General features: G+C 45.0%; 1 protein-coding gene across 3 annotated transcripts in view; it reads left to right on the top strand.

Annotated features, from left to right (window-relative positions):
- pola1 (polymerase (DNA directed), alpha 1) overlaps positions 1 to 13,257 on the top strand; it is a 212,063-nt gene that overhangs the window by 10,769 nt on the left and 188,037 nt on the right. For all 3 annotated transcript variants that reach the window (XM_067992806.1, XM_067992807.1, XM_067992808.1), the window contains exons 8-10: positions 326 to 542; positions 9,819 to 9,960; positions 12,632 to 12,810. In XM_067992806.1, coding sequence (XP_067848907.1) covers positions 326 to 542; positions 9,819 to 9,960; positions 12,632 to 12,810 — 538 coding nt within the window. The remainder of the gene's footprint in view (positions 1 to 325; positions 543 to 9,818; positions 9,961 to 12,631; positions 12,811 to 13,257) is intronic.

The following is a 13,257-nucleotide window of genomic DNA, read 5'->3' as shown; positions in this document are numbered from 1 at the left end:
GTAGGGAGGAGGATGATGATTAGGGGGTATAATTAAATCTTAAAAGGAATGAGAAGAGAAAGTTTGAATGAACAATGACTGGTTGTAGCAAAATTAGAGAGAAAAGCAGCTGCAAAGAAGAGGGAGAGGTTGGAGGCTTAAGGTGAGAGAAGAATCTTCGATGATCCCTGCCCCCTTCCAATATTTAGACCTTTAATAGTGACTATCATGCTGTATCATTTCAATATCATAAGTCTTCAGACCAGTTAAGATTTATGATGTGAAGAGGGTTTAATTCTTGGCTATTTCCAAAATAAAGTTAAAGTTTGCATTTTTGAATCCTCAGGTTTCTCCAGTCCCCAATTCTAATCACCAGAACAGTTCTGTAAGGAAAGCAGCTGTTACTAAAGATGTGGCCAGCATTGTGGATTCAGCCCAGCCTGTTCTTCAGAGTTCCTCAGTCAAACAGGTGTCTGTGAAACAAGAACAAAAGAGGGTGAAATCGGTGGAAAAAAAGGACTGTTCAGAGGCTGTGGTTGTAAAAGAAGAGAAATATGCTGATGGTATAACATTTATATATATCTCATTAATCTCAGAAACTGTAAGCTTTGTTCTCTCGACCCTTATCCTTTGTTTCATGAGGGCGGTGACTCGTGCTGTGGTCTTGTTCCAAGGGTGTGAGCAGCCTTCTGATGCATTACCCAGCTGACCATTTTTTCATGTGTAAATCTAATCTGTGAATCTTTGTAAGGTATATTTGATTAGTAGGGATCTAATGGCTATTGTAATCTTATTCTCACCTGGTGTGTGTCTGTGTTTTGATGCACTCTTTTAGCAATTTTTGTGTCATTCTCCCTTTAACTCAGTAGGCTTGCAGTTCCTGAACCTTATTTGGATGTAACTTGCAGCTTTATTTACACCCTTGTGATGTGCCATACTGGGTCACAAAAAAAACCCTCCAGCTTTGCATGCACATAGTCAGTATAACCCATGCTTATCAAGTCCATTCCTGTCATTGTGCTTTTTGTTTTGATTTGTTCTTGGGATGTGGATGATGCTGGGAAAGCCACATTTATTGCCTAGTTGCCCTGAGAAGATGGTGGTGGGCCTTCTTGAAATGCTGTGGTTGTGGTGTTTGTTAATTAGGGAATTCTAGGATATTAATCCAGCAGCAAGGATATATGTCAGGATGGTATGTTCCCAACATTGCTGCTCTGTCCTCCTTGGCAGGAGGAGGAGGTGCTGTTGAAACAAACTTGGTCAGTGCATTTTGTAGATCGTACATACGGCAGCCACGGTGTATAAGTGGTGGAGAGAGTGAACATCGGGGCCAGTGGTGAAGGCACTGATCAAGTGAACTGCTCTGTCCTGGTTGGTGTTGAGAGTCTTGAATGCTGTCGCACCCATCCAGGCAAGTGGCGAGTATTCTCACATTCCTGACTTGAGGCTTTGAGTGGTCAGGCGGTGAGCCACCTGTCACGGAGTACCCAGCCTCTACCCTGCTCTAGTAGCCTTGCCTTTCCTTGCTCTTGTGGCTGTGGTGTTGATGCAGCTGGTCCAGTTAAGCTTCTGCTCAATGGTGAACCCCAAGGTGGTGTTGGCAGGGGACTTGGCAATGGTTGTGCTGTTGAATGTCAAGGAGAGGTGGTTGAGCTTTCTCTTGCTCAAGATAATTAAGAGTTATGAGTCATTACCTGGCACTTGTGTGGCATGAATGTTACCTGCACTGGTCAGCCCAAACCTGTTGCTAGCCTACTGCAGGACCTGGATAACGTGGCCTGCTTCATAATCGGAGGAGTTGTGATTGGAGCTGAGCACTGGATTTGTCAATGAAGAGCCTGACTGCTGACCTTATGATGGAAGGAAGGTCATTGATGAAGCAGCTGAAGATGTTTCTCTGAAGAACTCTTGCAGTGATGTCCTGTAGCTGTGATGACTGGCCTTTGACAGCCGCAACCATCTTCCTTTATGTCAAGTATGACTCCAACCACTCAAAGGTCTTCTCTTTGACCTCATTAACCTCTGTTTTGCTCGGGCTCCTTAGTGCCATACTCTGTTGAATGGTGCCTGTCCTCTGGCGTCCTTGACTTGATGATGGCTGTGATGAGGTCTGCAGCTGAGTGGTTCCAGTGGAACCCAAACCGAGTGTCCATGAGCAGGTTATTGGTGAACATGGGTCATTATTTGACTCTTTCCATCACTTTACTGATGATTTCGAGGAGGCTGATAAGATGATGATTGGCCGGGTTAGAGTTATCCATTTTTTATTTATAGGTCATATCTGGGCAATCTTTCATCATGTCAGGTAGATGCAAGTGTAATCGCTATACTGGAACAGCATGACTGGGGAGTAGCTAGTTCTGGTGCATGGATCTTAAGCTCTACAGCCAGGATGTTATCAGAGCCCATAGTCTTTGCTGTGTCCAGTGCGGCTTAAAGTCAAGTGGAGTGAACCAAATTGGCTGGACATGGCATCTATGATGGTGGGGATCTCGGGAGGAGGTTGAGTGGAATCATCCATTTGGCACTTTTGCTGGGTTCCTTTCATATGACTTATTTAAAATAGTTAGATTTTGTTATAAAAGTTAGTTGCTTAACAATCAGCAAAACATCTCATTTAAAAAAAAACATTTTAAAAAAAAATTAGCGCATTGCCAACTGTGACTGGAGAGAGAACTCTCCCAACTCACCGCTGACAGTGTGATGTAACTTTAGGTTATTATATTCAGCCATTCCTTCTTGCAATGATTTCACTGCACTTCCTGTAAACAGGCCTCTCATCCCCCTACAAACAAGATGCTGCAGTCGGGCGACTTTTTGCCACGAAAAGACTTGGTACCTGTTTGGACTCTTAATCTTAGATTATTACATCCACTGCACTTTATTTCATTCCAAGCCACTCCAAAAGATGGTAACATTAGCACACCACATTCTAGCTGAGCTCAGGTTCCGAATTAACTAGCTATATTTATTTACAGATACTAAGTAAGTAAGGCATATAGAGACTAGCGTGAGCTTTTGCATAATGACCGCAAAATGGCCTGATTTTGTTTTAAAACTACACCATGGGCTCGATTTTAGGAGCGTGTTTCCGGCGGGTTCCCAGCGGGGTGGCCCCGAAAATCCCGATCTCCGGTCACGTGACCGGATCGCGACGAAATCCCGGCCACTTCCGGGTACCGCGCTGACGTGCGGGGCTGCACGCGCAAGCCCCGCTGGTGGGAATCCCGCAGGCAATTAAAGCCAGCGGGGTTCCACTTGAGAGTACTTACCTTGCTCGTTGTGGTCAGTTAATGAGCTGAAGCAGCTGTCAAAAGAGGAAGTGTGGGATTTTAGGTTCAAGGCAGTGAGTTTCCCACACTGGGGGAAACAGTCTCCCTCCAACCAGGCGTGTTGCAGCCAGCAGCCTGTGGCAGGTGCCAAGGTGCGCTCCACGGGGGAGAGCCCTCACCCACGCAGGAGGCCACCGCGTCACATAGGGCAACCCCTGCCCTCCACCACCCCCCGCCAAGCCAGAGGACAGACCGACACGAAACCGCAGCCCCAGTCCGAGGAACCACACACCTACCCTGCACAACCCCTCAGACCAACACCTGCCAGTTGGGTGGTGTGTGGAGACCCTCGGAGGACGAAGAGCATGACCAGCACCAGCAGCCTCGCAGTCCACGCCGTCCGCCGCAGGGACGTGGATCCCCCCAACACGGTGTTGTTGCACGCCCACCTGCACAGCAGGAGGGAGGGCTACCGCAGAGAGAGACGCGTCGCAGAGGGCACGACCCTCGCCACAGGGTCCACAGACCGAGGCGCAGCTCCCCGGACCTCTCCGAGCAGCAGTGCACAGGGAGGGGCAGATTCGCTCGACATGTAGTCGTGGAGATCTGCAGCCTCTTTCATGCCGAGCTGCTCCTGGCTGGCCCCAGAACCAACTGCTTACCTGTCACTGGCAAAGTCACCACTGCCCTCCACACCTCCTCCTCCGCATCCTTCCAGGGTGCAGCCGGCTACACTGCCGATGTCTCTCAGTCGTCTGCGCGGACGAGCCCTGCAAATACACCTGCACCTACTCTGCAGTAACACGATGGGTGGCATCAGTGGTGGGTCCTCATAGTGATACCCAGGAGCGGGCATTATTGGACACAACGGACAGGATTCGCGGAGACATGGCAGTGGTGGTGTCAATATAATGTGTGCTGTTTGTTGCTCTGAAATTCAATATGGGTAACACCCATGACAAACCCTCAGACACCCTTGTGCACCCCCTTCATGCTGACGAGACGTTTGCCTTACGCTGCCTACTGCACATATGTGATGCATGCCCTGTGGCTGCAGCACAGGTGGTGGCAGGTTGAGTGAGGCTGGCCGTGAGGGAGATGCACGAGAGGGTGAGTATGGGATAGAGCAATGAGATTGTATGAGGAGTGGGTTGCGTGTTAGTGGCAGGGTGAGTACTGGCGAGGTGAGTAGGTGGAGGTAAGATGAGGATGGGGTGTGAGTGGGTATGAAGGGTGATGTGACAGAATAGTGTTGGCGGTGCCGAAGGAGATGTGGGGTGGGGGCAGTGTTGTGGCAGACGGAGTGTAGGGGAAAGACTTCGTGTTCTCACTGCGGCTGACCTACTGCGGTCATTGCATCGCCTCCTGCACTGTATGCAGGTGGGCGATATGTTGGTGGCGCAGGTGACCCCCTCTGCCACCTCGAGCCAGGCCTTCTTGGTGGCAGAGGCAGGCCGCTTCCTCCCGCCCGCCGGGGGGAAGATCTGTGTCCTCCCCCTCCTCCTCACCCCATCTGATGATACCTGGGGTGGGGCATCATTAAACTGGGAGCAGCCTTCCCCCTGGGCTGCTCCATGCTGCAATTTGTCCCATTGGTTGCAGCATCTGTCAGTGGAGGACTGCCCCTTTAACTAGAGAGCCTCCAGCTGACAGATCGTACTGCGCATGCGCAGCCCGACCGACGCGCAGGCCAGCGCCGTGGACCCCGGAGGAGCAGGTAATTGATTCCAATTAGTGGGTTGCCTGCTACGATTGCGTGGGCAACCCACTAATTTCGCCGAGCGTGTTGACCACGCTCCCGGAGGACCACCCGCTGGGAACCCGCAGGCCTGCTAAATTCGGGCCCCATGCTCTTGTGGCAGTGAATGTAGTCTCTTTACCAACGGTCTGCAACATCATTTGGCACTCTAGTTCAGCTCCGTTTCACCCAGGATTACCCTAGTTGGCATGCTCTTGTGGTTTTTTTTCTTTCTTTGTCTGCTCCTCCTCCTCCTCCCTTTTTCCAATCCTCCCCACCAGAGGCTTCAATGTACAATTTTCTTTTGAGATCCGTGGACTGCACAGGGAATTCCAGGCAGACATAAACTAATGAAGCTGCAGGCTTGATTGTGTAATAGTCCCATTTCCAAGTTGAATGCGACATAGAAGGGAATTGTTTCCAAACACAGTTTTCCTGGCTTGATTAATACTATGTGGGAGATGGAGAAAAGTCATCTCAGTGGCCATTTTCGACCTTCCCCCTACCTGACCTTCAAATATGTACAGCACAAAATATATATTTATACACAAACTAGTTCTGCCTCTACCTATATACATTGGCAATACAGTAGAATTTGCCACAGCAATATTGAATTAAGTTTTCGGGTCAAGATTGTTTAATAGAGATTTTTTTCCATTAAAGCTGAAAAACAAACCCCAAAGAGCAGCATTGAAAAACAGAGCAAAAAAGACAGTAGAGTCGTCCAGAGCAGAGCAAACAAAAAGATGAGATGGAACAAAAATACAAAAACTGAAGAGGGAGGAGGGGATAAAAAGATAGGCAAGGATTTGATTCAGACTTTGGATTGAAAACAGTTCTTGGGTTTAGGAGAACAAGCTGACTTTTTGGCTTTGAATCCCAGGTCCAAGACTGATAATTGGCTGGGTTTCTGCATTAAGTGCAATACTGTAAAGTAGACTAGGTACCAAACATTTCTGGTGATGGTTCATAATTCCCTGAAAGTACATAAATTAGAAGAATTATACTGGGCTGCAGTGTTGTATTGGTTTTTGACTTGTGACTCCCCTTGCCGCTGTTGTTAATATAAATGTGTGCCCAAAACCTTTACAGTCTGTCAGTGGTACGAAGAAATAACTAGTAGTTGCACTAAGTCACAAAAGTGATGATCATTTATGTAGCAAATGAAAATACCGATTGGGTTGGGCGGGGGAAGAGAGGGGTCGGAGATAAATTGCAGTAGACTCCAAAGAATGGGGGACACCTGGAAAATCATGACCTTGACCTTCAGTGTTGTTCTGGATATCAGCGTATCTGAGTAATTGACGGCAGGACAAAAGGAAAACAGATCCAGGCAGTTTAGGAAGAAATGCTAAGTTCTGTTCCTGCACTTTTTTTTTATACAGTGGACACTAGGTGGAGGTAGAACAAAGCATAGGGAATGCAATGTTAAAGGAAGCTTGATTACTGCACATGCTTCCTGAAAGAAAAATGCTAGTGTTTTAACTGGAAGAAAATATTGACGTGAACGCATTTAAGACACAAACTTTTGTGTACCACAAATGTCCTACAAATCATAGAATGGTTACAGCACGGAAGGAGGCCATTCGGCCCATCAAGCCTGTGCAGGCTCTCCAAGAGCAATCCAGCTAGTCCCACTCCCCCGCCCTTTCCCCATAGCCCTGCAAATTTTTTCCCTTCAGGAACTTAACCAATTCCCTTTTGAAAGCCATGATTGAATCTGCCTCCACCACCCCCTCAGGCAGTGCATTCCAGATCATAACCACTCGCTGCGTAAAAAAAAGTTTTTCCTCATGTCGCCTTTTGCCAATCGCCTTAAATCTATGTCCTCTGGTTCTCAACCCTTCTGCCAATGGGAGCAGTTTCTCTCTATCTACTCAGTCTAGACCCTTCATGATTTTGAATACCTCTATCAAATCTCCTCTCAACGTTCTCTGCTCTAAGGAGAACAACTCCAGCTTCTCCAGTCTGTCTACGTAACTGAAGTCCTTCATCCCTGGAATCATTCTAGTAAATCTCTTCTGCACCCTCTTTAAGGCCTTTACATCCTTCCGAAAGTGTGACGCCCAGAACTGGACACAATACTCCAGTTGTGGCCAAACCAGTGTTTTATAAAGGTTCATCATAACCTCCTTGCTTTTGTACTCTATGCCTCTATCTATAAAGCCCAGGATCCCATATGCTTTTTAACTGCTTTTTCAACCTGCCCTGCCACCTTCAACGACCTGTGCCCATGTACCCCTAGGTGTCTCTGTTCCTGCACCCCCTTTAGAATTGTACCCTTTAGTTTATATTGCCTCTCCTCATTCTTCCTACCAAAATGTGTCATCTTGCACTTCTGTGCGTTAAATTTCATCTGCCACGTGTCCGCCATTCCACCAGTCTGTCTATGTCCTATTGAAATCTATCACTACCCTCCTCGCTGTTCACTACACTTCCAAGTGTTGTGTCATCTGCAAATTTTGAAATTGTGCCCTTTACACCCAAGTCCAAGTCATTAATATATATCAAGACAAGCAGTGGTCCTTGTACCAACCCCTGGGGAACACCATTGTATACCTTCCTCCAGTCCGAAAAACAACCGTTTCCACTACTCTCTGTTTCCTGTCACTTAGTCAATTTCGTATCCATGCTGCCACTGCCCCTTTTATTCCGTGGGCTTCAACTTTGCTGACAAATCTATTATATGGCACTTTATCAAATGCCTTTTGAAATACAGCACTGTTAATGTTGAGCAGGTTTAGGTACCACTTTGGAGCTGAATTTTATAGTTATCAAGGAGTGGGGAAAAAAATTAAGCTTTGCAGAGTGTGAATGTCACTGTGTAGTTTTGAAGGTGTACTCATTCAGAGGTTATTAGTACAGCTATCTGTCTGCCCTGGTTCTTTGGCAGGGGATAACCAGGCAGTGACTCCCTGGTTCATCCCTAGATTCTAACTGGTACAGATTCACTGCTCACAATGGTACTGTTGCTGAAGAGTTTTTAAAAAAAAATTCTTCTGTGCCTGACAATTATATTTTGCCATCTATTATTTTACCAGTTTGCCTGGGCCATTGGCTATAGGTGACCTATTTCCAGTTCTTTGCCATTACTACACTGCACTTGCTGCTGTGATGCATGCTAAAGCAGCTCTGGGACAAGTTTTCCTTTTGCTTTCCATACTTGCCTGCTCTGATATGTTTTGTGTGTATGTGTGTGACCTCGGTAGAAGAGGTGGGAAAACCCCGGGAAAACAACGTAAACAGCATTTGCACCATTTTCCTCGTGTTTCCAAGGTGGTTTCACTGAAGTTACGGCATCAAAAATTGCACCCCCCCACCCCCGGCTCTAGTGTCAGCATCAAATAGATTCAGAGTAAAACTCCCATTATGTTGCTTTAACCGCTTAAGAGCAACTTTTACTGTGCAGTGTGATGTCTTTCCATTTCACACAACAACCATCCTATGTTGTGTCTGGTGTGAGTGTCAGACTGGAAGCAGTTTTGCATTGATGACCCATTTTCCCCTAACAACTGGATTGGGACTGCCCCAAGTTCATCTCATGTAGGACGCTTGCATCACAACTGAGCCTGACCCAGTTCACGTTTTCAGTAGGCATTATTGGATAGTGGCTAGCCTGGCCTGTGGGAAGCCTGATCAGGCTTCCCTCTCCCTAGCCCAGGGTTACCGAGAACAATTTGTAGTGCTCTTCCTGCTGCTCTGTCATCGGCTATCTGAGCACAGGCTGGCTATTGCACCTGGGACTTTGCTGGTCTCGAAGGCTCATCTACTCACTGAGCTATTGAGGAAGTCCTGCCCTTGGAGACTTCCTGAGTATGACCATGTGAAGGAGCTGAATTGCACTCAGTTGGTCACTAGTCTTGGGTGATTTGATAATTGGGAGCTGTGCATGTTAAATCATCTTCCCTACGTTGTTGAGCTTGGAAACTCATCCAGGCCAGTTTGTATGATTGTCACCATCACTCGCTGTTCTTAAAAAAAAAAAATCAATGGCAATAAGGGACATAATGTTGCTGTGACACAATTGTCCCTAAACTTGCAGAACTTGAGTTCAAATCAAGCCGAAGTGGTGAGATGAAAGTCTTCTCCTAACAGCCCCAAAGTGAAATGAGTTGGGCAGTCTTGAACCAGTTTCAAAATGCCTATAATTTGACCCTGATTGGCACTAAATTAAAAATCTTATGCAAACAGGCCATGTAAGGGGTTGGAAGCATAACACCAGTTGCTGTAGAGGATACTTTTCTGAGGAAAATTATTGGAGTAAGTTGGAGGGAACTTTATTCTAATGGTCCTAAGCTGCACCTGAATTGGGTACATAAAAGATTGCTTAGCACTTTTCATTGCAGTCCTTTTCATTGAACTCAAAATTCACTCAACTTAATCATCCTTGGGGTAAGAAAAAACACCCAAATATGTAAGCAAAATGAAATTTAACCTGATCATTCTTTTATAATGGTGTTTTTTTGTAATTATCTCCAAATCTCTTGCCCCAACCTGTACCACAGCAGACAACCCGATTCTAGATTTCTGCAGGTGCCACTATGCGTGAGTTGCCTGGTTGAAGGGTCTGTGCCACTGACCCAAGACTAACCCGTCTGCAAATTTTCCCTCCCTCATGGTGAAGCAACTGGATCCAATTTGGTACCTCTCTGAGGTCTCTAAACTTAGACTGGCAACCTCAGTGACAGGGAGAATCAAACTCTTGCCCACTAACGTGGCAGCTGCCATGATAGGAGCACATTTGAGAGATTCCCTTTTTAAACCTAAAAGCTTCAGCACTGTATAACTCCTGTTCTCATGTGTTTTAAGTTGTGAATTTTAATTTGTAGAGGATCCCCATGCAATGGAGATCAATGAGGGAGACTTTGATGAACCCATGGAAACTGAATCTGTCCCCACCATGAAAATGGAAACGGAGCCTGAAAAAAACATCAAAATCGAAGAACCAGAGGAGGAAGACAAACCATTTATGTAAGATGATTGGGGAAAGAACATTTAGGGAATTACTGTAATATATGTTAACTGTAGGAAATTCTGATGGGGCAAATAAATGGGGTATGGATCTAGTTAAGGAGGTTAGATACAGTTTCTGGTCATTTTTGCATCGTGGGCCTCTTACAAATTAAAACCAAAGCTGTATCTGTTAAATTGAACTGCCAGTTTACCTATTACCACAGAAGCAATCCATTTGTCAGGCTGGGCCAGATCTCCAAAAAATAGCACACTTACTGGTTGGCATTATACAGACCATGAAACAGTTTCAGCAGTAGTTTGATGGTTAAGACCTGCCAAGGAATCCCATTGTTAATTCATCCTCAATTTCAGCTTCTTGGACATGTTCATTCAAAAGCACAAGATGATTTTACAGCCGATTATTGAAGTAGGATATCTGGGAGATTTTCAATCCAAAAATACTTGGGGTTCATTCTGCAACTAATGAGTTACCAACAGAGGGGGTTTGCTGTTGATCTGATTTTACTACCCAGAATGCTGGACAGTCTGATAGTTTCTCATCAATTCATAAAAAATTGCAACTGGGGCCTGCCCAGCATTGCAATTTTGAGGATTTGATTTCAAACATCTGTGTTCTCAGTCTCCTTTTATTGAAAGGTATTTTCAGGACTGTTCATCAAGAAATTTCCATCATGATGGCAGCAGGCAGTTTGTGGATGTTGAAACTGAAAGTGATGATCAACTTTTGTGCTCCAGGATAAGTGTACGCTTCAAGCTGAAAATCCTCCCACAGCCTTTGAAGTATTGTCCCCTCTCAGAATATAGAGAAGTCCAGAGTCAACATGTGTCTGGGCTGGGTAGTCTTGAAGGGGATCTATCCTGAGAGGGCTCAATTTACCAGGTTCACTATTGACTTTTGTCTTGATCAGTGAGGTGTCAATTTCCAAGGATCTTGGACTTCGGTTCTGTGGAGCCAGTTCTGAATAATGTGGCTGACATTCCGGTTATTTTGGAGCCAGGTCTTTAATTTTGAGAAGAGAAATTAAGGGGTACAAAACGAGCTCAAAAGTTTGTGGAGAATGAGATTTAGATTCCTATGCTGATGTTGATAACTACATAAACTTCCTAACTTTCAGCGCCCTTTATCTTTTTCCTACCTCTGTCCTTATGGCAGACCTTAAAATAATTTTCATATTTTGAATACTTTGGCAAATTAATGCATGTGGGGGGTATGTTAATAAGGAGGAAAGTTTCTTACTGATGATATTGGCTTCCTCATCTTAACCTATGTGGTTCCCCTGTCATGCCCCACTGTTTGTCTCTGGGAATGTTGGGGCACTTAATTTTGTACAAAGCAGTTGCTTCACGAATTGAGATGCAAAAAGAACTGTTAGTCATAGGAACAGGAGTGTGCCATTCAGCCCCTCGAGCCTGTTCCACGATTCAGTTAGATCGTGGCAGATCTGTACCTCAAGTCCATTAGCCCGCCTTTGCTCCATATCCCTTGATACCCATACCCACCAAAAATCATTCTCAGTCTTGAACATTTCAATTGACCCAGCATCCACAGCATTTTGGGGCAGTGAGTTCCATATTTCCACTACCCTTTGTGTGAAAAAGTGTTTCCTGATTTCACTTCTAAATGGCCTCTTGTTCCAGACTCCCCAATGGAGAAAATAGTTTCTCTGTATCTATCTATTGAAATCCATTATCATTTTAAAGAACTCAATTAGATCACCCCTCAACCTTCTAAACTCAAGGAAATACAAGCCAAGTTTATGCAATCTGTCATAATTTAACCCTCTAAGCCCTGGTATCATTCTGGTAAATCTTTGCTGTACTCCCTCCAAGGCCAATATATCTTTCCTGAGGTTCTGTGTCCAAAATGCTGTACTCCAGATGGGGTCTGACCAAGGCTCTCTGCAACTTAAAGCACCACTTCCTCCCCTTTATATTCCAGCCCCCTTGAAATGTAGGCCAACATACTATTAGCCTTTTTAATTACTTTTTGTACCTGTGCATTAGCCTTTAATGAATTGTGTACATGGACACAAATCCCGTTATTCCTCCACTGCTTGTTGTCTCTCTCCTTAAAGAAAATATTCCAATTTATATTTCTTGGTTCCAAAGTGGATGAGCTCACACTTCCCCACATTGAATTCCATCTGCCATAGTTTTGTCCACTCACTTAGTCTGTCTGTGCCCATTTGTAACTTCCTGCTGCTATCTACACAACTTATTGTGCCTCCTAACTCAGTGTCATCTCCAAACTTGGATATACAATTCTCCCTTCCTTTATCCAGTCAATAATATGTGAAAAGTTATTCACATATTATTGAATGAAAAGTTGAGGCCCCAGTACAGCTCCTTGGGATATCACCACTTGTCACATTCCACCAATCAGAGACTATTTCCTTTATTCATACTCTCTGCCTCCTTCCTCCCAACCAGTTACCAACCCATGTTACAAGGTTAACTACAATTTCGTGTGCTTTCATTTTTGCTAATAATCTCTTATCGAATGCCTTCCGGAAGTCCATATGGACAACATCCATAGACACTCCCCTATCCACCACGTTAGTCTGCATGAAGTCTCCCAAATGATGCAATGACGTTCCACCAAGCTGCATTTTTCTCTTGAAGGAAGAAGTTATGCGTGTTCTTAAAGGATTTGTTCTCTCTTGTTTAGAAACTCTGCTATCGTTGAATCTTCTTGCTGGGATCGTATGAACCAAAATGAAAGTGATTCTATGGTGGTTGAGGTGCAGGTAGACTCAGGTCGTTTGCCATTAGTAACTGGTTCAGAAGGAGAGCAGGTCTTCAGATTCTACTGGGTGGATGCTTATGAAGACCAATATAATCAACCAGGTAATGGCAATGTTCCACAAAGATTTTAATGAAAAGCCTGAAATACTGAATAATGTTTCCTTTAAATTATACTGACAGGAATGTTAGTTGCCTACTGGTTATACAGGCATAGTTATATGTTGTATTTTAATAATTATGTAGTGCCAAATTTGACTTTGGCTGCTGAGTTACTTGGTAAGTTTAAGATTTATAGATGCAGTTGTCTCAGACTGTTGACTTGACCAGGAAATTGAATTGTCCTGTGATATCTTCCTCTGCTTCAAATGTTTTATCTGCTCTTGCCTCAACTGTTTCATGTTTGAAAAGAGGTTTATCCTGACCCCCCTCCTCACTCTCAAGGACAGATTTAAGTTGATGACCCCTAGACCCTGACTTCCCAACCAGAGGAAATAGTCTTTCTCTAGTCACCCTACCAAAACCCTCAATAATTTGAAAAACCCCTAATTC

The sequence above is a fragment of the Heptranchias perlo genome, chromosome 11 (assembly GCF_035084215.1).
Source record: "Heptranchias perlo isolate sHepPer1 chromosome 11, sHepPer1.hap1, whole genome shotgun sequence".
NCBI classification, from domain to species: Eukaryota; Metazoa; Chordata; class Chondrichthyes; order Hexanchiformes; family Hexanchidae; genus Heptranchias; species Heptranchias perlo.
This window is presented reverse-complemented; position numbering and strand designations above follow the sequence as displayed.